Here is a 24,195-nt window from a genome sequence, read left to right as displayed (position 1 = left end):
CTGTATTAGAAAATTAAGATATTTTACATGGAACTGGACACATTTCCATTTCTTCTCAAAGAAAAAACTTCCCAGTATGTGCATGGTTATAATCTAGCTAGATCTGTCTAATGGATATGGATATCAGATTTGCATTTTTTTAAACACAAATTGTCACTTCTTTTTTTAATATATTTTTTAAATATTTTATTTATTTATTCATGAGAGTCAGAGAGAGAGGCAGAGGCAGAGGCAGAGGGAGAAGCAGGCTCCCCGCCCAGCAGGGAGCCCAATGCGGGACTCGATCCCAGGACGCTGGGATCATGACCTGAGCCGAAGGCAGACGCTTAACCATCTGAGCCACCCAGGCACCCCCAGATCTGCATTTTAACAGCTTATTAGCAGTCAAGAGAAATCAAGTTTTATTCAACATATCTTTGACTATGTTATAATTTCCAGCAACATAATTTAGAAAGATGCTCAGACTTAGACTCAGGAGTTCTAAGCTACACATTATGGTTTTGCTTTTAACTGATTAATTAAATAGCACTTAGCATTTCATAAAACCTCTCAATTTCCTCACCTGCAAAGTGAGAGAGTTAAGCTGAATTATCTTTGTGGTTTCTGTCCACTTACATGTTCTAAGACTGTAAATTTCAGACAAACTCATTGACTTTGATCCATTTATGGGGGGATTTGATCATCTTCAGAGTATCTCATAATTCTGCACTCCTGCTAACCCAGCCAGCATGTGGAAGGCACATGGCGGCTGGGCAGTTCTGAGACAGCTTTACTCTTCCCTGGGGACAGTCTAAAATGGTAGAAATTATCAAAGGACTCATTGCAAAAGAACAAGAATCTCTATCTAGAGAAGCAAGGGTAAGATGATCTCAATGGTATTACCACTGTAAAATAAATCTCTGAACCTTAAATAATACTTGATATATATTCCAAATCAATGAATCAAACAATTTTGTTTAAAAAAAAAAGTTCTGAAAAATCAGTCTTAGGTCAACCTCTGAAGTCCAAGGTAAGCCATGTGTTAAAACAGTATTTGGCCACTACCTTGTCTTTAAGGATCTCATGAATCTCCTAAGTTTTTAATTTGTATCTCATTCATGCAAATATCCATTCAATGAGTGCTTTACTACCCAAAACATAAGATAACAAGCACTGAGATAGAAACAGACTTACCACATCCAAAATTAAGGGTGTGATACTACGTATTTAACACTAGAAATGTCACAGAATTAAAATTTATGTTTCTACATTTGTTTCTAAAACATTAAATCATTTTTAAAAAGTATGAACTGATAGATACTGAGTTAAAAGCATGAATAAATTATACACTCAGACGTTATAGTATTTAGTGCAGCATGTAAGAGAGGTTGTAAATAAATAACTATAATGTAATTTGAAGAGTGTTAGTGTAGAGAAAATCCTTTAGAAAATAAAAAGTTTAGCCTAAGTATTAAAACATAAAAGTGGGGTGCCTGGGTGGCTCAGTCAGTGAAAGCAAATGGCTCTTGATTTCGGCTCAGGTCTTGATCTCATGGGTGGTGAGATCAGCCCCACATCAGGCTTCAGGCTCAGCCAGGAGTTGGCTTGAGATTTTTTCCCTCTGCCCCTCCCCTCCACTCTCAGGTGCATGTGCGTGCACGTGAGCTCTCTCTCTCTCTCTCAAATGAATAAATCTTTAAAAATATATATAAGCAACTTATTAATTTTCTGAAAGATCTTGCTTATGTTCTAAACTTTGAAACAACTGTGACAAATGCTTTTTTAAAAGTAGCTATTTTTGCTGGGTGCCTGGATGGCTCAGTTGGTTAAGCAACTGCCTTTGGTTTAAGTCACAATCCTGGAGTCCCAGGATCAAGTCTCACATCAGGCTCCCTGCTCAGCAGGGAGTCTGCTTCTCCTTCTGACCCTCCTCCCTCTCATGCTCTCTCTCTATCATTCTCTCTCTCTCAAATAAATAAATAAAAATCTTTAAAAGAATAAAAATAAAAAAATAAAAGATATTTTTGCAAGAAACTTAACACTTGACATCTCATTAAAAGAACAATTCTCACAAATGTTAATAACAAGTTTTTTGTTGGTTTGTTTTTAACTGTATCATAGGTAATCTAATTATGGTTGTTTTTCTTGGGGTATCTATATATATAATAAAAATATTTTAAACCTTTTAAACAAAAATGGAATATTTTAACCTATGAACGTTTGCATTTTGCCTGAAGAATGAAATAATGCTTTGAATGTTTAGTAAAATAGTGTTATTTCCTAAAATAGAATGGCTATATCCCCTGGGGCCTAACTCCATGCACTACTTGAATGGCCTTTAATATCCTTAAAAGAGCAACATATCACTTTAATTCAAACCAAAGTGTGAAGACAGCTCTACAGAGAATCCAAATTGATAAATAATATTAAAATAAATAATATTGGAATCATAAAATCATAGGATTTTAGTGCTGAAAGGGACTTCAGATGTCTTCTAATTTATAACCCTTTATGTGAAAAGAATTACTTCCAACATTTCTACTACCTGAAATCATGCAGTGAGTGCATAGTTTATGGAGAAGGGCAGTGTAATCAAATCAAATATGCTCCAGTCTTCTTAAGGAAGAGTGAAAATCCGAGGCTTTCCCAGGCACTCTTTGGCTTTTTAGTCTTGCAGAAACAGATCATACCCTGGAAATAAAATGGACCTGTCACCCATCCCTCGGCCAAAAGCAGTGTTCCACTTACATAAATAAGGGCTAAGTATGTCCCGTTTATAACCTGTTTTCCTTATTCAAAAAGTAGAAAGCCATGTAACATACCTCTTCACAGGCAGTCCTGAAATCCATGTGCTATGGCACCACAAAGGATGTCGTCTGAAAAGACAGAGAAATGGTAAGCCATCAAGCATAGCATCGAGTGTAAGAGTGGAGAACGCCAATAAAGCAAAGCATAAGCAATTATGAAGCAGATCCTGTAGGCAAACTGTTTAAGGCCACCTGTAAGGAACAAGAATTCCTGAGGTACAATGAAAAGAGCAGAAGGAAGAGAAAAAAGTCTCAACCTCCACCCTTGTGCATTGTAAACGTACTGCCATGGTTCAGTGTGACCAAGAGGGTGCATTTCCCTGCACCTCTCCACTCCACTGAGCATTCAGACACGATCTAGGATAGGATCGATCTCTTCTCTGAAGTGTTCGCTCATTCCCAGCGTTCGTTTTGAAACCTGAGGTTGCAACTGGGAAAGAAACTTCAAAGGATTAATTAAAAGTTGCCTTTCATGTGGTTATCTCTTGAAAAAAGGTTAACTAATCTTTCTCTTTTTAATTAAAAGGCTACATGCATGAATAATTCTCTCTGGAACTTAAAATTTTATTCACAAACACTATGATGTAAGGAAACAAGCTATTTATCAGAGTGAATAATATTAAGATAAATCGATGTATGAAATATCTGATACAGATTCATTTTGTGCTCATTATAATAAATAAATGGTGAACATAGATTTTAATACATATAAAATGCATATGCTTTTTTAATGTTTTTAGAGAATTTTATTTTAGTTATATGAGAAACTTAATAAAATTAAAAATGGTCATAGAAAATTGATACCCTGACACTATGGAAAAAATGCAGAGCCAAAATATGATATAGTTTAGGTAAATGAGACTTCAAAGTAAAATGTATGAATTCCACAGTAAAAGACTGGACTCCTCAAAATTAATCCTCATTTCAGTCTTTGGAACAGTAAATTATTTTGTCCTTCTTTGTCATTTTCTGTTATATTAGGTTGATAAACACTTTATAAAGTGTTTATCAAATAAGTGTGGGTGAAATAGAGCAGGAAATTCACTTATGCTATCACTGGATTATTACTATTGCCCCTGAAAGAAAAGAGAATGACTGTTTTCAATAGTTAACTGAACATGCTGCATAATATATTATTTTCCCTAAATAAGTTTTGTGGGTTGTGGACCTGGTTTTACTTAATTGGAATGCATAAGCAGCCTGATTATAGTAAAGCTAGGTTGCAACAAATCATTTATAAATAAAAGGTAATTTGATGATAAAAATTGTAATTTGATGATATAAATTAATCTTTTTTCTTTCTTTTTAAATTATTTTTGATGGCAATCTTTTTTCTTCAAATTTTTATTTAAATTCTATTTAGTTAACATATAGTATAATACTGATTTCAGGAGTAGAATTGAGTGATTCATCACTTACATACAATGTCCTGTGCTCCTCACAAGTGCCCTCCTTAATCCCCATCACCCATTCAGCCCATCCCCCACAAGCTTCCCTCCATCAACCCTCAATTTGTTCTCTATCTTAAAGAGTCTCTTATGGTTTGTCTCCCTCTCTATTTAAATTACTTAATTTTTTGATATCCATGAGAAATTGGTTGTTTGTTTTATCAATTATTTTTCAAAATTGCTTTTAAAGACTGTGTTGGGAAAAAGTATAATATCTGTTTATTTCTAACTTTGACATAAAGTTATTCCTTTACTATAAAAGTAGAATTTCAATATTTATTGATTATATAAAAACATGGTATCTCTAAGATCAATTTCCTGCCACTAAAAAGCAACTAGAGAAATAGACAGAGTATTTAACCATCTGTCTAAACATAAGCTCATGTTTAGTTTCAAATGTTGAATACATTTTAAGACATCATTAATAATATGACGCATTATGTCTGCATCTCTACCATCTTTAACATTTTCATTTTTTTTCCTGAATCTTCCATTATCTTTCATCAAAATCTTAGGTAGTAATATCAATATTTATTCAGAAAAAAATTATTATGAGATTTAAAACAAGTTAATTACTGGGTAAGAATAAATTGCATACTATAATAAAACTATTTTAAGTGATTATAAATTTAAATATTGGAGTAAAAGATGTTCAGTTCTTTTATTTAAAAATTTTGAGACTTTTTATAAACTTTTATATTATAACAGCTTTAGATTTATATAAATATTGTGAAAATAGTACAGAGAGTTCCCATATAGCCCACATTCCTTTTTTCCCTATTATTAACATCTTACCTTAGTATACACATTTGTTAAAATTGATGGATCAATACTATTATATTATTATTAAATCCATACTTGATTCCAATTTTCTTGGGTTTTTTTCTCATGTTCTTTTTCTGCTCTAGGATTCCATCCAGGACACCACATTATATTTATTCACCATGTCTCAGGCTCCTCTTGGCTGTGACTGTTTCTCAGACCTTCATTTTTTTTTAAATGACTTTGGCAGTTTTCAGGAGTACTAATCAGTAATTTGTAGAATATAATTACATTGGAATTATTCTGCTGTTTTTCTCATGATTATACTAGAGCTAAGGGATTTGGGGAGGATACCACAGAGATTGGTACCATTTCACCACAGTGTATCAGAGGTCCACACTGTCAACATGACTTATCACTGTGGAGGCTGACTGTGACCACATGACTAGGATGCTGTTTGTCATGTTTCCCCACTGGTAAGTTACTCTTTTATTTTCCCTCTCTCCATACTTTACTCTTTGGTTAGAAGTCACTGGGCGCCTGGGTGGCTCAGATGGTTAAGCGTCTGCCTTCGGCTCAGGTCATGATCCCAGGGTCTTGGGATCGAGTCCCCCATTGGGCTCCCTGCTCCTTGGGAGCTTGCTTCTCCCTCTGCCTCTCTCTCTCTCTCTCTCTCTCTCTCTCGCTGTCTCTGTCTCTCATGAATAAATAAATACAATCTAAAAAAAAATCCAAATGAAATCAAATTAAAAAAAAAAGTCACTGTGAGCAGCTCATACTTAAGGAATGGGAAGTTATGCTTTGCTTCCTTACAGGTGAAGGGTCTACATAAATTATTTAAATTACTCTGGATAGAAGATGTGCTGTTCTTCCCCCATTTATTATTTATTTATTCAACCACTTACTTAGATCCTGTCAGCTGATAGAGCAAGGAAGTATGCACGCATATGATAACCCATGTTGTAGGGATGCACAACTGTAATATTTATCCAGGCAAAATTACACTAAACTTCCACGTGTTCTTCCCATGAAAGCAAATATATAATTCTATCTTATCCTTTTAGCCTATTTCCATTTACATTTATATTTATATAAATTAAATATATATATAAATATAAATATATATAAAAATATATATTTATATATATTTATATAATATAAATATATATTTATGTTTATATTTTTCTGACAGCATATGATGTCAGAAATAAAATTATTCATATTTGAGGGGAAGCCTCTAGTAAACAACAAATATGTCAGTAATAATATATTTGAGTTAGTAACAAAAATAGTTTCAAAAAATAAAACACCACAGCAAAGAAATATCTTTTAGGTGAACACTATCATTTGAATGAAGGTTATATTGATAACTTTTGGTTCTCTATAGATGCAATGAAAGACATCAAGGCTGTAATTAACCATAAAATAAAATATGTAAACACTTGTGGAAAATTGAATGATTGACCCAGATTCTCTCTCTTGGCACCCACTTCCATGCCATAAATTTATCATGGAGGGAGTGGCTTCTCCATACATTGACCATGTGTTGACTTCTTTAATGGCCTCTCATGTTGCCGCTGCTCTCTTGCACTTCTTGAATCTCAAGAAGCTGCCATACACTTGGCCAGGGCCCAGAATGACATACATAAAGCAAAACTTTCTTAAATGGCCCACAGAACATAGGGTGAAGCAGAGCCACCCTCACATCCCTGCCTAAATAGACTTACTTACAGCCAATCTGCAGACTCTGGAAAAAAATAAAGGCTTAGTATTTGTAATGGTTAATTTTATGTGTCAAACTGACTATGGTATAGTCCCCAGTTATTCAGTTAAAATCTGATCTATGTTCTGCTTTGAAAAAACTTTGTAAATGTGGATAATATCTACAGTTGACTCACTTTAAGTATTGGAGATTATTCTCAATAATGTGCATTAGCCTCATCCACTCAGTAAGAGAGCCTTGCTATCACAATCATGACAGCCAATGCCTTAAGGTCTCCCTCTCTGTCTCTGTCTCCCTCTTTCTCCATACATATATGTGTGTGTTTCCATATGCATACATAAATATTTATGTTTATGTATATGTACATTTGTATGCATACATACAGTTGTTTCTTTGGAAAATCCTAACTGATACAGATTTTGGAACCAAGAATGGTTTTAGAGGAATATAACTTTAAGAAGGAGTTTTCTGAATTGGTTCTGGGGTTTCCAGAATTTGTTCTCTAACCTGATTAAAGGCACCAGTGACTCTATTTCTAGCATGAAAGAAAAGACTAATATAGCTATAGAAATATATAAAATATCAGCACTAGATACTCCTAATCAAAGTGTGGCCCATGAGGAGGTATGCTACAGTGAAAAGAATTGCATCTTTTCCCCAATTTATACAGACAGAATTCTGAGGAATATGTATGGCAATAGATATTAAGGATGTGGGATTAATTTAAAAAAAAGAATATGGGATAATTGTGGAAAGAACATAAAGTTGAATTAGGTCAAATTTACTGACATTGCCCCATGAAGCAGAGATTCTGGGTTTAATGTGTTACCTTGTGGGGTTAGGAGGGATCTACCCAGGTGAGTAACTGGATCCTGGGGTGGCAGGGGCTGAGTGGCAGCACTTAATCACCAAAGATGAAGTGGGTATGGTTACCATAATGGACATCAGAGTCTTCAAAGCAGTAATCAGAATAGTCTGACTCTCAGAAACCCATGACATTGGCAAGTTGATTATGTGTTCCTAAAACTGAAATAGATAGGAAGCCTATTTATTTCTTAACTTGATCTAAAAAGCAGAAGAACTGTAGGTCCAGTGAACAGTCTATCCTGAATCACCAAAACAGTCATGGGCCTTCAATCAGTTCCCAAACATGAACCAGTTTATAAGTCCAGAACCCCACGAATGGGTAAAGGATGGGTTCCCTTGGAAAAGGACCCTGGTTAATCTCTCTCCAGCTTTCCTAAAAGGAAAAGGACATATGGCCTTCCACTAAGGAAACTGTCCATTGAGGAAAAGGAAATAATCAGACTTTTCAGGGACTACTGGATACAAGTTCTTAACTGAGATGACACTAATTCCAAGAGATTCAAAACATCACACTGGTCCCTCAGTTAGTGTTGGGGCTTCCAAAGGTTAGATGATAAGTGGAATTTTAACTCAGACCCATCTCACAGTGAGTTCAGGGGACTCTCAAACCCATCCTGTGGTTATTACCAGAGCTCCAAGATATGTAATTGAAGTAGACATACTCAGCAACTGGTAGAATCTCCACATTTTTCTTATTCTGTGGAGTGAGGGCTATTTTGAGAGAAAAGGCCCAGTGGAAGCCCCTAGAATAGTCTGTACCAGGACAAACAGTAAAACAGTACTGCATTTCTGCAGGGATTACAGATATTAGTGCCACCATCAAAAACTTCAAGAATACACAGGTGTAATGATTCCCATTACATTCCCATTCAACTCACCTATTTGACTAGTGCAGAAAAACAGATGGTCTTGAGAATGACAGTGGATTATCATAAGTTTAGGTGATGACTCCAATTGCAGCTGCTGTACCAGATATGGTTTCATTTCTTGAGCAAATTAACACATCCTTTGGTACCTGCTATGCAGCTATTGATCTGACAAATGCATTTCTCCTCAATCCTTGTCCATTGGCTCACCAGAAAGAGTCAGCTGACAAAACCAACAATATGCTTTCACTGTCCTACCTCAGAATATCCCAACCTCCAGCCATAAGTCACAATTTAGACCACAGGGATCTTGATCATCTTTCCTTTCCACAAGACATCACACTGGACCTTTGCTTTGATAACATTATGCTGATTGGACCTAATGAGCAAAGAGTAGCACCGACTGTAGACTTATTGGTAAAATATATTTTTCAGACAGTAGGACATAAATCCAACAAAAATTTGTGGATGATCTATCTCCAACATGTCCAGTGGTATGGGACATGTTGAGATATCCCTTCTAAGATGAAGGATAAGTTGTTATATATGGCCCCTCATACAACCAAAAAAGAGGCACAATGCCGAATGGGCCTCTTTGGACTTTGCAGGCAATAGTCATCATCTGGGGAAACTACTACTGCCAATTTATTGAATGACCTGGAAAGCTACTAATTTTAAGTGGGTCCAGAAAAAGAGAAGGCTCAGCAACATGTCCAGACTGCTGTGTAAAACTGATCTGCCACCTGAGCCATATGATCCAGCAGGTCCAAGAGTGCCTGAAGAGCCAGTGGCACATAAGGATGCTGTTTGTAGCCTTTCACAGGTTCCTATAGGTGAATTTCACTCCAGATCATAAGGTTTCTGGAGCAAAGCCCTGCCATCCTCTGCACTGCTTGAATCCTTTTCAGAAATAGCTCTTAGTCTGCTCCAGGGCCTTAGCAGAGACTGAATGCATGACCATGGGCCACCAAGTTACCAAGTAAGCATCTAGTGACCTGAGATGCTTATCTTGAATTATGTGTTTTCTAATCCACCAAGCCATATATACTTTTATATATGAGCACAATCAATCATATATACATATATATGAATGATATATACATTCATATATACATATATATATATAGGGACTGAGAACAATCATATATATATATGTGGGGACTGAGCACAATCATATATATATATATGGGGACTGAGCACAATTTTTTATATATGTGTATATATATTTATGTATATATATATATATTTCTGTGTGTATATATATATATATATATGCACAAGTAAAACACAAATAAGTTGCATGGAGAAGTAGTTCAAATGCCAATGGTCCCCACTTCTGGTCCCACATGTCTTCTCTCTCCCAGCCTGTGTCTATGGCTTCATGTGGAGTTTTTTACAATCAGATGACTGAGAAACCAGAGTCAGGCCTGGTTAAAGACAATTCTGGGGCACCTGGGTGGCTCAGATAGTTAAGCATCTGCCTTCGGCTCAGGTCATGATCCCAGGGTCCTGGGATCGAGTCCCGCATCGGGCACCCTGCTCCTTGGGAGCCTGCTTCTCCCTCTGCTTCTCTCTCTCTCTCTCCCTCTGTTTCTCATGAATAAATAAATAAAATCTTTAAGAAAAAAAAAGACAATTCTGCACATTGTGTAAGCATCACCTAAAGTGGACAGTTGTAGCTCTAAAACCCCTTTCCAGAACACTCCTGAAGCATAGTGGTAAAGAGAAATGTTAGTTGTCAGAATGTCAGGCAGTGCACCTGTTTGTTCATTTTGCTCAGAAGGAGAAATGGACAGAGTTATGAGTGTATATGGATTCAGGGACAATGGCCAATAATTTGGATGGATGGTCAGGGAGTTAGAAAAAAACATGACTGGAAAAATTAGTGGCAAGAAAGTCTGGGGAAGACATGTGGAAAATATGGACAAAAAAACATAAAAATAGTTGTATCCCATGTTAATGCTCACTAAAGGGTGAGTTAAGCAGAAGAAGATTTTAATAATCAAGTGAATAGGATGGTGTGTTCTGTGGATACCAGCATTTGTCCCCCCATCTACTCCTGTCAATGTCTAATGGACAGATGAACAAAGTGACATTTGTGGCAGGGATAGAGTATATTCATGGGTTAGCAACATGGACTTCCACTCACCAAGTTCAACCTGGCTACAGTCACTGCTCAATATCTAATCTTCCAACAACAGAGATCAATGCTAAATCTAATGCAGCACCATTTCCTGTGATGATTAGCCAGCTGCCTGGTGACAGTTTGATTACACTGGACTACTTCAATATTAGAATGGGAACTGTTTTGTTCTTCCTCAAGTAAACACTTTGTATAGACTTACCTTTCCTATATGCAATCTTTTTACCAAAATTACCATCCATGAACTTACAGAATGCCTTAACCATTGTCATAGTATTCCATACAGCATTGGTTTTGATCAAGAAACTCACTTAACAGCGAATGAAGTGGGGGATAGGCCCAAGGTCATGGAATTTACTGGTCTTACCATGTGCCTCACCATCCAGGAACAGGTGGCTTGACAGAAGAGTGTAATGGCCTTAAGAAGACTCAATTACACTGTCAGTTAGCAATATCTTGCAGGACTGGGGGAAAGTTCTCCAGAAGGATGCATATGCTCTGAATTGGCATCATATATATATATAGTGCTCCTTCTCCTATTGCAAGGATTGATGGGTCTAAGAATCAAAAAGAGGAAATTGAAGTGGCACTACTCACTATTACCCCAAGTGGTCCAATAGCAAAATAGTTACTTCTTATTCCTGTGAACTTACGCTCTGCTGGTCTAGAGGTCTTTGTTCCAAAGAGAGAAATACTTCCAGCAGGAGACACAATGACTCCATTGAACTGGAAACTAAGACTGCTGCTTAGCCACTTTAGGCTCCTCCTGATTGAATCAACAGCAAAGAAGGAGTTACTTTACCAGCTGGGGTGATTGATCCTGACCTCCAAGGGAAATTGGACTGCTACTCCACAATGAAGTAATGAGAAATATGTGTGGAATACAGGAGATACCTTAGGGCTTCTCTTAGTATTACTCTGCCATATGACTGAAGTCAATGGAAAACTAGAAAAAAAAAACAAAAAAAGAACAAAACCAAAAACAACAACAATTAAAACATAACTACTAATGGGCCAGACCCTTTGGGAATGAAAGTTTGGATCACCCTATGAGATAATGAACTATGAGCAGCTGAGGTACTTGCTGAGGCAAAGGAATATGCAGTGGATAGTGGAAATAACAGCTACAACCATGTTGTTCAGTTACAGAAATGAAGACTGTAATTGTGTATTTCTTCATTTTGTTATGAATATGTTTGTGTGTGTATATCATAGTGTATTATATAATATATATTATACATTACACATCAATGTATATATTTAAATATGTGTATATATGTGTATAAATATGTTTGTGTTTATATATGTATGTGTACGTGTATATCAAAGGTTTTTGTTTTCTTCCCTCTCTTATCCCCTTCTCATCTAACATATAATTTATTAATAATATAAACTTTTATATCACAGGATTTATGTTACAGTATACCAAGGAGAAGAGTGAATATCACTTAAGGATTCTTCATTTCCTTCAAAAGAAATGATTAATGTATTTTAGGTTTTATGAAGGATAGTTGCATTTTCTTGTTTGAAGTATGACTTTATGGCTTCTATTTGGAGGTTAAGTAGATTAAGGAGATGTGTTTGTGTGCCAAGGTGACAAGGAGTGGATTGTGATGGTTAGTTTTTGTGTGCCAACTTGGCCAGACCAGTTATTCAAACTGGTACCAGTTATGCAATCAAACACTAACATTGGAGTTGCTGTGGGGGTATTTTGTAGATATGGCTAATATCTACAATCAGTTGACTTTAAGTAAATCAGATTATTCTAGATAATGTGGGTGAGATTCATGCAAACAACTGAAAGGCCTTGAAGGCAAACTCAGACATTTCTCTGGTAAAGAACATCTGCTTCAAGACTGCAGGACCAATTCCTACATCATTTCCAGGCTTCTAGCCCATCCTTTAGATTTCAGACTTGCCAGCTCCCACGGTAGTGTGAGCCAATCCTTGAAATTAATCTCAGTGTATGTATCCAGATGTATAGGTGTCAAACTAGTTCTGTTGTCTGGAGGATCTTGACTGATAAAATAGTGAATGCCAGTGAGATTTATGATTTTATTATGCAGAATTATTGTGACAATAACTGACTAAAAGAGCATGTCTCAAAGTATTTCTGTAAGTCCATTAAGCACAACTAAGTAAAGCAATTTCAATATCATGAGTTTCAAAATATATTATATACCAGATTTTCTAAGTTATACCACAAAAAGAAACTATGAGAAAAGCATTTCATTTTGCAGTGGTCCATTAACAAAATAACAGTATCTTAATTGAAAATTTCCAACTTAATCTTTTCTCAGAAAACAAAAAACCCTTTTTTTCCCCTAGAGACACATTTATCATCTCCATACTATTTTTCCTATTCACATATGAAATTTTGAAGGCTTTCTTTGTATAATTGTTTTAAATAAGTTGATTTGTATTAAGATATAATGCAGTTTCCAAATGCTCTTATCTCTGTATCCAGGGATAAGGAAAAAATAGTTTATTGATTTATTAGTATCTAGTATAGTAGCACTAGGAAAAAAAGCTTTTATGAAAATTAGTTTCTTAAAATATGATTAGTAGAAAATCTCATCACTTAAAATATGATGAGAATAGCAATGCATAAATAGCTTGGATGAATAATGATAAAATTACAGAATCACAATATTTAAATGTGACCTACCATATTTGTGATCCATTTAGAATCCCCATGACCAGCTCAGTGATAAGCCACACTGCATGGAAAAGTCCTAGCCTAAGGAAACCAGTTTCTACAAGTATTACATAAGTGACCCAACAACAAGTGAAGAAAGCATGGTCCCTGCCCAAGAAAAGAGAAGGTGGAGATGAATAATTCTTGAGCACTTTACAGAGTGTACTACTTAAATGGCATGGTTCAACAGACTTGGCTTCTGTCCACAGGTCTTGCCTCTCACGGTTCTAGTACCCAGAAATTAACACCAATTATTGTCTTCAACTATGCTGATAATAGCACCAATTCCTGTTGATTTAAACTCATCTTTGTAACCAAAACAGGGAAATCAAAATTAGACAAATACAGCCAAATTCATGCATGCTGCATATAAAATTTCAAAATGCTTCATTTGGCATGAGGCCGATAAAATAAAAAGAATGTACCTCTACAACCGCACACACCCAGAAAAATGTTGAAATGGAGAACTGAGTTGGTAGTTATATACGATAGAATAGAAAGCATTGGTACAAAAATATTTTGGACTTAAATTACTTAGATAATTTCCAGAATGCTTTAAATAGTGAGTATAAAGAAAAAGTCTTCATAATACTCTGCTTACTATGACAGTTCTGTTTACTGAAGGGAAAATGTTATCTATTTATAGAATTTGCCCTAGGCAAAATTATGATATATACAAAATTTGTCTTCCATTTTTTTGTGTATCTCAAACTCAAACCCAGTATATACCCTCTCCAGATGCTTCCACATCTTCAGCTGGTGCCCGACTGTTTGCAAATTGATTAATTGGTCCCCCTCAAAATTGGTTAAAACAATAGGATTGAAAATGACAGTTGCAGTCAGTCTCTCAGGTTTCCTTTTTAGTGAACGTGTAGTTCATTTAGGATCATGTGCGTTGAGGCAACTATTTATGTATCTTCCATTTTTTTTTAGTTGAAGTATAATTTACATAAAATATCCTATTACTTTCAGGTATACATCATAGTGATTTGATATTTTTATACATATGAAATGATCCTCAAAATAAGTCTAGTTACCATCTGTCACCCTACAAAGTTATTACAGTAATATTGACTCTTTACTATGTTCTACATTATTTAATAGTTGAAAGTTTATACCTTTTAATGCCCTTCACCTATTTTTCACACCAACTATACCTCCTATGGTATCCAACAGTTTCCTGTATTTATGAGTCTGTTTCTGTTTCTGTTTTGTTTTTTCTTTTAAACTCCACATATAAGTGAAATCATATATTTATCTTTCTGTCTGATTTATTTCACTTAGCATAATATGCTGTAAATGTATCTATGTTGTTGTAAATGGCAAGATTTCATTCTTTTATTATGACTGAGTAGTATTCTACTACATACATATATACATACATACATATACATGTGTATCACATATATATGTATATCACATGTATATATCACATCTTTTTTATCTGTTTATCTATCAATGTACACTTAAGGTGCTTGCTTCCATATCTTAGCTATTATAAATAATGCTGCAATGGACATAGGGGTGCATATATCTTTTTGGAGTGGTGCTTTTGATTTCTTTGGATAAATACCCAGAATTGGAATTTATTGTAGATTTGTGTGGTAGTTTATTTTTAATTTTTGGAGTAATCTGTATACTGTTTTCCATAGTGGCTGCACTAATTTACATTCCCACCAACAAAGTAGGAGGGTTCCCTTTTCTCCACATCCTTGACCACACTTGTTACTTTTTTTTATCTTTCTGATAATAGTCAATCTCATAAGTGTGAGAGATAACTCATTCTGGTTTTGTTTTGCAATTCCCTGATGATTATTGATATTGAGTGTCTTTTCATGTGCCTATTGCCCATCTGTATGTCTTCTGCAGAAAAATAGCTACTCAAGTCCTCTGTCCATTTTTTAATTGGGTTCTTTTCTTTTTTGATATTAAGTTGTGTAAGATCTTTATATATTATGAATATTAACCCCTTATCAGATGTATGATTTGTAAATATCTTCTCCTATTCAGAAAGTTGCCATTTGTTTTGTTGGTTTCCTTCACTGTACAAAAGATTTTTTTATTTGATGTAATCTCGTTTATTTTAGCTTTTTTTTGCCCTTGACTGAAGAGATACTGGTAAGAAAAATATAGGTAAGACTGATCTCAAAGAGCTTACTGCCTATGCTTTCTTTCAGGAGGTTTATGGTTTCATAGTCTACATTCAAATCTTGAATCCATTTTGAATTTATTTTGTACATGGTATAAGATAGTGGTCCAGTTTCATTCTGCATGGAGCTATTCAGTTATCCTAGCACCATTTATTTCTTCATGCATTTCTCTATGCATTTATTTCACCATATATTTTCTTCATGTATATTCTTGCCTTCTTTATCATAAACTGACCATATAAATGTAAGTTTCTTTCTTAGCTCTCTTACTGTGTTCTATTTTTCTATGTGTTCTCAAGCCAGTTTCATACTGCCTTGATTACTATAGCTTTGTAGTATAGTTTGAAATCAGGGAGCATGATACCTCCGGGTTTGTTTTTCTTTTTCAGTATGGTTTTAGCTATTTGGGGTCATTTGTGATCCTATCAAATTTTAGGATTTGTGGTTCCATCCAAGTTTTAGGATTCTTTGTTTTAGTTCTTTGAAAAGTACCATTGGCATTTTGATGGGTATTGCACTGTATATGTAGATTGCTTTAGGTAATATGGACATTTTGCTAATATTAACTCTTCTAAACCATGAGCATGATGTCTTTGCTTTTGTCATCTTCAATTTCTCTCATCTAATGTCTTACAGTTTTCAGAGTACAGGTCTTCCACTTCCTTGGTTAAATTTATTCCTATTTTTTTATTCTTATTTTGTTCTTTTTGATGCAATTGTAAGTGGGGTTGTTTTCTTAATTTCTCTTTCTAACAACTTATTGTTAGTGTACAAAGATACAATAGATTTCTGTATGACCTTTTTTGATGGAGTCTTTAGGATGTTCTATATATAGTATCATGCCCTGTGCAAATAATGAGATTGACTTCTTCCTTTCCAGTTTGTATGTCTTTATTACATACAATAATATTTTGAGTAATTGCTGTAGCTAGGAATTCCAATACTGTGTTAAATAAAGGTGATGAGAAGTGGCATCTTTGTATTGTTCCTGATCTCAAAGGAAATGCTTTTAGCTTTTCACTACTGAGTATGAAGTTAACCATGGGCTTGCCATTATTATGTAGAGTTATGTTCCTTTTATACCCACTTGGTTGAGAGTTTTTATCATAAATTGATGTTTAATTTAGTCAAATGCTTTTTCTGCATCTATTGAGATGATCACATGATTTATATCTTTCACTTTGTTAATGAGGTATATCACACTAATTGCTTTGTGGATGGTTGAACCATCCTTGCGTTCCTGGAATAAATACCATTTGATTGTGGTATATGATCTTTTTAATGTATTGTTGAATTTGGTTTGATAATATTTTGTTGAGAATTTTTGTATCTATGTTCATCAGGAATATTGTCCTGTAACTTTCTTTTTTGTGTTACAGTTGGTTTTGGTACCAAGGTAATTTTACCTCATGAAATGAGTTTGGAAGCATTCTTTCCTCTTCAGTTTTTTTTGGAATAATTTGAGAAGAATAGATAACAACTCTTCCTTAAATGTTTGGTGGAATTCACCTGTGAAGTTGTCTGATCCTGAATTTTTGTTTTGGGGGAGTTTTAAATTACTGATTCAATTTTTTTTACTTGTAATTTATCTATTCAGATTTTCTATTTTTTGCATGTGATTCAGTCTTAGAAGGTTGTTTATTTGTGGAGATTTAAACCTTTCTTCTAGGTTTTCCAATTTGTTGCCATATAATTGTTTGTATATAGTAGTCTCTTATGATCTTTTGTATTTCTATGGTTGTCAGTTATAACTTCTCTTTTATTTCAGTTTTATTTATTTATGCCTTCACTATTTTTTTCTCTATGAATCTGGCTAGAGGTTTATTAATTTTATCTTTTCCAAGAAACAGCTTTTAGTTTCATTTATCTTTTCTATTATTTTGCAGTCTCTATTTTATTTCCACTGTGATCTTTATTACTTCCTTCCTTTTAATGTTGGGCTTTGGTTTTTCTTTTTTTTTAGTTCCTTTGGGTGTAAAGTTGTATTGTTTATTTGGGATTTTCCTTGTTTCTTAAGATAGGTCTGTATCACCATGAACTTTCCTCTTAAAACTGCTTTTGCTGCATCCCATTGAAGTTGGAAGTTTGTTTTTCCATTATCACTTATATCAAAGTATTTTTTAATTTCCTCTTTTATTTCTTCATTGACAAACTAGTTGCATAGGAGCATGAAGTTTAGTCTCTATGTGTGTTTATGTTTTCCAATTTTCCTCTTATGTTGATTTCCGGTTTCATACCATATTGATTAAAAAAGATGCTTTATGTTATTTCAATCTTTTCAATTGATTGAGACTTGTTTTGTGGCCTAACATCAGGTTCTTTACACTTGTCTATATTCCTAAATATTGCCGTGTCACTTTCATTCTCATGCTTATGCTTGGAGAGGGCCCAAAGGCAATTTTATTGTTGTTATTATTTTTAACTTGTGCTACCAATATTAAAGGATATTTCCAGGGTGTTATTGTTTGTTGTAAATTCTCTTAGATTCTCATGGAAGAGTGAAACCAATACAAAGGCATAATCAGTGGATATTTACACAAGATGTCCTATTTTTTAACTTTCAAAATGTTTGCCCATTTCATTTCTTTGAACTGAACTGAACTAAGTCCAAATCAAAGACAAAAATGAATTTTTAATGATATCTCTATTAGTGATGATTGGGTTTTTTTAATCCATTTAGCCACCCTGTGTCTTTTGACTGGAGCATTTAGTCTATTTATATTTAAAGTAATTATTAACACATATGTACTTATTGCCATTTTGTTGTTTTCTGTTTTTATTGTTCTCTATTCCCTTTTTGTTCTGTTGTCTCTTCCATTGTGGCTTGATGGGTTTTTTATTGTTATGTTTGGGTTCCTTTCTTTCTATTTTTGTTTATTTATTGTAGATTTTTGTTTTGTGGTTACCATGAGGTTAATATATATATTGACATATATATAGCAGTCCATTTTAAGTTGATAGTTGTTTAAGTTTGAATGCATTCAAAAAGCACTACATTTTTACTCCACCCCCTACATTTTGTTTTTGACATCACATTTTACATCTTTTTTATTTTGTGTATCCCTTAACTACTTACTATAGTGATAGTTGATTTTACTGTCTTCTGTCTCTTAACATTCATACTAGTTTTAAGTGTCTGATCAACTGCCTTTACTATATATTTGCCTTTCCCATTGAGATTTTTTTTTCTTTCACATATTTTTATATTTCTGGTTATGGCCTTTTCTTTTCTGCTTAAAGAAAAACCTCTAACATTTCTTGTAAGGTCTGTTCAGTAGTGACTAACTCCTTCAGTTTTTACTTGTCTGGGAGACTCTTTATCTCTTTCTGAATCAATTCTGAATGATAACCTTGCCAGGTAGAGTATTCTTGCTTGTAAGTTTTCCCCTTTCAGCACTTTGACTATATCGTGCCACTCTCTTCAGGCCTGCAAAATTTCTGCTGAAAAATTACCTGATATTTTTACAGGGTTTTCCTTGGATATGACTTTTTTTTTCTTACTGTCTTTAAGATTGCCTCTTTATCACACTGATATTTTAATTATAATACATCTTGATATGAATCTTTTTGGGTTTATTTTGTTTGGGACTCTGTGATTTCTAGACCTAGATTTTTGTTTCCTTCCCCAGATTACAGAAGTTTTCAGCTACTATTTCTCCAAAAAATTTTTCTGCCCCTTTTCCTCTCTTTTCTTCTTCTGTGACTTCTATGATATAGATGTTAGTATGCTTGAAGTTGTTCCTGAGGTCCCACAAGCTATCTTCATTTTTAAAAATTCTTTTTACCTTTTGCTGTTCTGTTTGGGTGATTTCCATTATTTTGTCTTCCAAATGGCTGGTCCATTCTTCTGTATGCTCTAATTTGATGTTGATTCCTTCCAGTGAATTTTTCATGCTGATTTGTATTCTTCATCCTTGATTTGTTCTTTCTTATATTTTTAAACTCTTTGTTGAAGTTCTCACTGTTCTTTCCTTCTTCTCCTGAGTTTAGTGACCGTCTTTATGACCATTATTTTTCACATCCTTTTCAGGTAAATTACTTATTTCTATTTGATTAGTTAGTTTTTTTTCTGGAATTTTTTTTAAAGATTTTATTTATTTATTCATGAGAGAGAGAGAGAGAGAGAGAGGCAGAGGGAGACGCAGGCTCCCAAGGAGCAGGGAGCCCGATGTGGGACCCAATCCCAGGACTCTGGGATCATGACCTGAGCTGAAGGCAGACGCTTAACCATCTGAGCCACCCAGGTGCCCATTTTTCTGGAATTTTATCTTATTAATTCATTTGGAACATATTCCTCTGTTGCCACATTTTGTTTTACCCCCTTATTTGTTCCTATGAATTAGGCAGAACAGCTACCTCTCCCAGTATTGAAGAGTGACCTTGTATAGGAGTGTCCCCTGTGTAGACTGTGTGTGCCTAGTGACTTTGGCAGGCTTGCTGGAGTTGGAGTGGGTGCAAGCTAGAAGGTCTCTGGGTTTGCCATGCCAAGGCCACTCTTGTGGGATGGCTAGATTTGGAGTAAGCATGGGCTATAATGGATACTGGGGTGTGTTACACGGGGGCCAGCTTGGTGGGGTAGATGGATTGGGTGCAGACTCGGGGGAGGAGGCGGTCAGGGGTATGTCATGTTAAGATGCCCTAGTAGGATGGCTAAAGCTAGAGCAGGGAGTCAGGGGGTTCCTGAGGCAGGCTGTACCAGTACCTCAGTAGGACAGCTGGGTTGAGAGCAGGGTGGTATAGGTTCTGGAGCAGTGTGCCAGAGCTTTCTTGGTAGGATGGCTAAAGCTGGGGTGGGTGCAGTAGAGAAGGTACCTGGTATGCCATGCAAGGGCCTCCTTGATGGGGGAAGGGGAACTTGGAGTTGGAATAGGCCAGGTGCCTAGGGAACACTGGGGTGGCCCTATCAGGCTAGCTAGAGTGCCTGGACCTTGATTCTGCCTGCATTATCAAAGGGGAGAGGGAGGACATAAAAAATGGTACTCACTGGTGCCTCCAACTCTGGAGAGAGTTCTAGCAGTTCCCTGTTTGGTGGATGTTTTAAGGTTAGTAAATGGATTTCCTTTACTTAAAGTTCAGTTGCCCTTTAAACCACTGTTTTCATTGTACCCCAAAGAAGGTGAGTGAATGTGTGGGCTACTCAGTGATAGCCCTCCTTACTGTAGGTTGCTCCATTGGCAGTGATGTTCCTGTCATCACTGATTCTCTCTCTCCCACCCTTCTCTATATGGTCTTTCTGTCATTTGTTGTGCAGAAGCTGTTCAGTCACCCCTCAGTTCTTCAGTCAGAATTGCTCTATATGTAAGTGTAGATTCATTGTGTCCACGAGAGGAGGCAAGTTCAGGATCTTCCTATGCCACCATCTTAGACTACCCCTTCTTACGATACTGTTTGGTTACTTAAAAAAAAAATGCCACCATGATTTGGCTTAAACATGATAGCAGTTTGTTTTTCTCTCCTATAAGGTCCAAGCTTAATAATCAAGAGATGATTTCAAAATGTGTAAAACCCACTCTTTCCATCTTATTTCCCTGTTATCTTCACCATATGAGGTCTGAGAAAAATTACCTTTTGTTTTTTTGTCCAAATTTGTGCCAGGGCAGAACATGGAAGTTGAATACATCAAGTCCATTCACATTTCATTCTTCACTTCACAAGATAACCACATTGAGACTGTGGGATACAGTGTTTAAGGAGGCAGGCCTGTGATAGGGTAACACAGGCATCACTGAACACAACAGAGACCAGGCTCAGACCAGGCCACACCTAATGTGAGAACTTCCTTTTCCTAGTGTGGCTCCTGTCACTTTTAACATTTACCTCTATCTCTTTAGAAAGAATGTTCTTTTCAAGATCATTGTTATAGGCCCAGAGACTATTGAGGAAATTTTATGATTTTTTTAACATTTAAAAATTATTTTCTCCAAAATATTGTATAGTTTTGACTAGTTATGCTTACTCTCCTTGTTTGCAAAGTTGTCAAGAATTTTTGAAATCTCTGAGGGAACTTTCCAAAATCGATTTTTCTAAAAAGTGAAATAACTCCAATCTCCTATTGATGTTTTGATAATTTATGTGGACTTAAAATTTCCACATTGATTTTGCAACTCTTACATGCATATTTAGTCAGTTACATCAATTCCTTAAGTGATTTTGATTTTTATGCTAAACTTTTCAGCCAATCAATTTAGCTAGATATTTTTATACTTTTAAGTGAATATTTAGTTTAAATTATGTAATTTTGATAGTACTCTTAAAAAACATTCTTTTTTGACATCTGATACTTCACTTAGAGGAAGAGAAGAAATTCTGGAAATTCATCAGTACATTGCCAGACAAGCACTGCAAGACCTAGTGAATTAAAAATACAGCAAATAATATGTTGAAAGAGATGCATGCTTCTAAGAGTCTTCCAAAAAGCTGAAGAATGCCCTATTTTGTACAAAGTGTCTCCTCCTCTGTGTTCTTAAATTTAATGGAATCTTAAAAAGCCAAACACATAAAAACTAGTGGTTGGTGGATGGGGAAAATAGGAGAGATGTTGTTTAAGGGTACAAACTTGCATTAAGTAGATAAATAAGTCCTGGAGATCTATTGCACAGGAGAGTAAATATAGAGAAGTATATTGTATTATAATCACTATCTGAGAGATTAGATCTTTATTTTCACAACAACAAAAAATTTGCAATGTGGTAGAAGTAATTATGCAATGTGGTAGAAGTGCTAACTAATTTTACAATGGTCATCATATTGCAATGTATAAATATATCAATCGATATGTTTACACCTTAAACTTATAAAATGTTATGTCAAATATATTTCAATAAAAAATCATTTAAAAATTATCTCCTACTCCAAATCCAGAAAATGGATAAAATACTTGAAATTATGTACAAAGTTACAAAACCTTCCATTGGGCACAGATATAAAACAAGAAATTTTATATATATATATATATATATATATACACACACACACACACACACACACACACATACATATTGTTAACACACTTGATTTTTTTCTTCCTTTTTTCCCCCAAAGTTTTTATTGATGGAAAATGCTGATTTCTCAGTACCTAGGTTTGATCATTTTAAAACTTCAAACTCATTATATCAAACCCCCAGTTCATTTCCTCTTTATGCCATCCCTATATACAAGCCTCCACAATTCCCAAGAGGCATCTACTGTAAATGTGGTTATCTTGTGCCTATGACTCAGGAAGCTGACATTTTATGCCACTTGTCTTAGAGTGATCATGGAGTTCATGGTGTCTGGCCAGGACAGGGAGCCCCCAGGGCAGGTCTGTTTCCCTCACAATTTATGTAATTGTTTGTCAAGAGGCTGGCTAATTCCAGAGTACACTTCTTATCTGCAGAAAGATTAGGGCATTAAGATCTCTATAGATTCAATGTGTTAACACCATCTCTGATGGTGAGATTTCCAATGTATGGTGACATATCTATTCTGGATTTAATTATTTTGTTGCTATTTTCAAAACCTTTCCTCCACATGAGCATGTCTATACAAAACACTGTGTAACTATCTCTATTTTCATCTTCAGCAGTTCTGGACAGAAGTTTCAGCTTTGAGGTATGAGATTTTAATCCTTTAGCAAGTAAATTCTAAATGTATACGTAAAGAATACAGAAAAAATGATCAACACATGTAACTTACAAAAGAAGGTGAAAATGAACAGAGTTACAGGGTAAGGCAATGTTCTTTTTAAACCCATGGGGAAACACTAATATATATGTGTATTGATAAAACAGAGTAAAATGAAGCCCTGGGAGACATGGGGGCAGGTAAAAACAAGTATCCAATTTAATGAGGATCCAAAAAGAAGACAAGTGCAGTGTGGAAAACATCAGAAGGCATTCAGGAAGCACACTATATCGACCATGGCACTTACTAAATAATGTACTTAAATGGCCCAATTCTCAATAGCCTTTGCTTTCCAATGAGGAATCCAATCCCTCTACTCAGGGATGATGTAAGTTCAAATGAAATACAGTGTGTATAAGTATTTTGAAAAACTTATAAATTACTATAAATAAGTTAGTCAATAGCATTATTACTAAAAGAAAAAAAAACATTATTACTGCTGCAAAGAAAATTCAGGAAGATGATATAGGAAAGTACTTTACCCATTATAAGACATGTAAACACTCAAAATTCAGCAAGAATGAGTCTCAATTTTTAAGTAATTGCCAGTTTTGTTTTAAATATGAAGTGAAGGATGTATATGATCTACATAGACATAGTAACACAGAATTCCAGTTGTTCATTGTAGCGCAGGAGGATTTGGTCAATAAACTTATCCTGGTTCCCTTTAAATGGGGATAATATCCCTAAACAAGTGCATGTCAGAATTGAGGTTGGCACTACTCCCTGTGATTAAACCCAAACCTCTCCCTTTCCCTGCTACTGTTCTGGACTATTTGCTCTCACTTTTGATTGATTATGATTATAACTATGATTATTTAGCATTCACTGTCATATACCGCCTTCCCTTTAGTCTCTGATTTAGTCCCTCTCATTCACTCATCTTCACTTGGCTCCTCAATAAGTTATATTTGTTTCATGCACAAACTTTTGACTCTATAAAGTTCTGGGCCTTGTCACACAGGTGTCCTGTGACCAACCCATTTCCCCAGCATCTGCCACGTCAGCACAGCATGCAGGCCCACCCAGGTCAGTCCACTCTGCCAGCCACATGCTTGAAGTGGATCTGATGACATTAAAGATTCAAGGC

The 24,195-nt window shown here is 35.2% G+C and overlaps 1 protein-coding gene across 2 annotated transcripts in view; it reads right to left on the bottom strand.

Moving 5' to 3' along the window:
- The window catches only part of SNTG1 (syntrophin gamma 1), a 957,083-nt gene that overhangs the window by 363,157 nt on the left and 569,731 nt on the right, over positions 1-24,195 (bottom strand). For both annotated transcript variants that reach the window (XM_025871422.2, XM_073892760.1), the window contains exon 3: positions 2,802-2,855. In XM_025871422.2, coding sequence (XP_025727207.1) covers positions 2,802-2,828 — 27 coding nt within the window. In that variant the 5' untranslated portion in view covers positions 2,829-2,855. The remainder of the gene's footprint in view (positions 1-2,801; positions 2,856-24,195) is intronic.

The sequence above is a fragment of the Callorhinus ursinus genome, unplaced genomic scaffold (genome assembly GCF_003265705.2).
Source record: "Callorhinus ursinus isolate GAN/ISIS: 27379988/994484 unplaced genomic scaffold, GSC_fseal_2.0 scaffold5, whole genome shotgun sequence".
Classification (NCBI taxonomy): Eukaryota; Metazoa; Chordata; class Mammalia; order Carnivora; family Otariidae; genus Callorhinus; species Callorhinus ursinus.
This window is presented reverse-complemented; position numbering and strand designations above follow the sequence as displayed.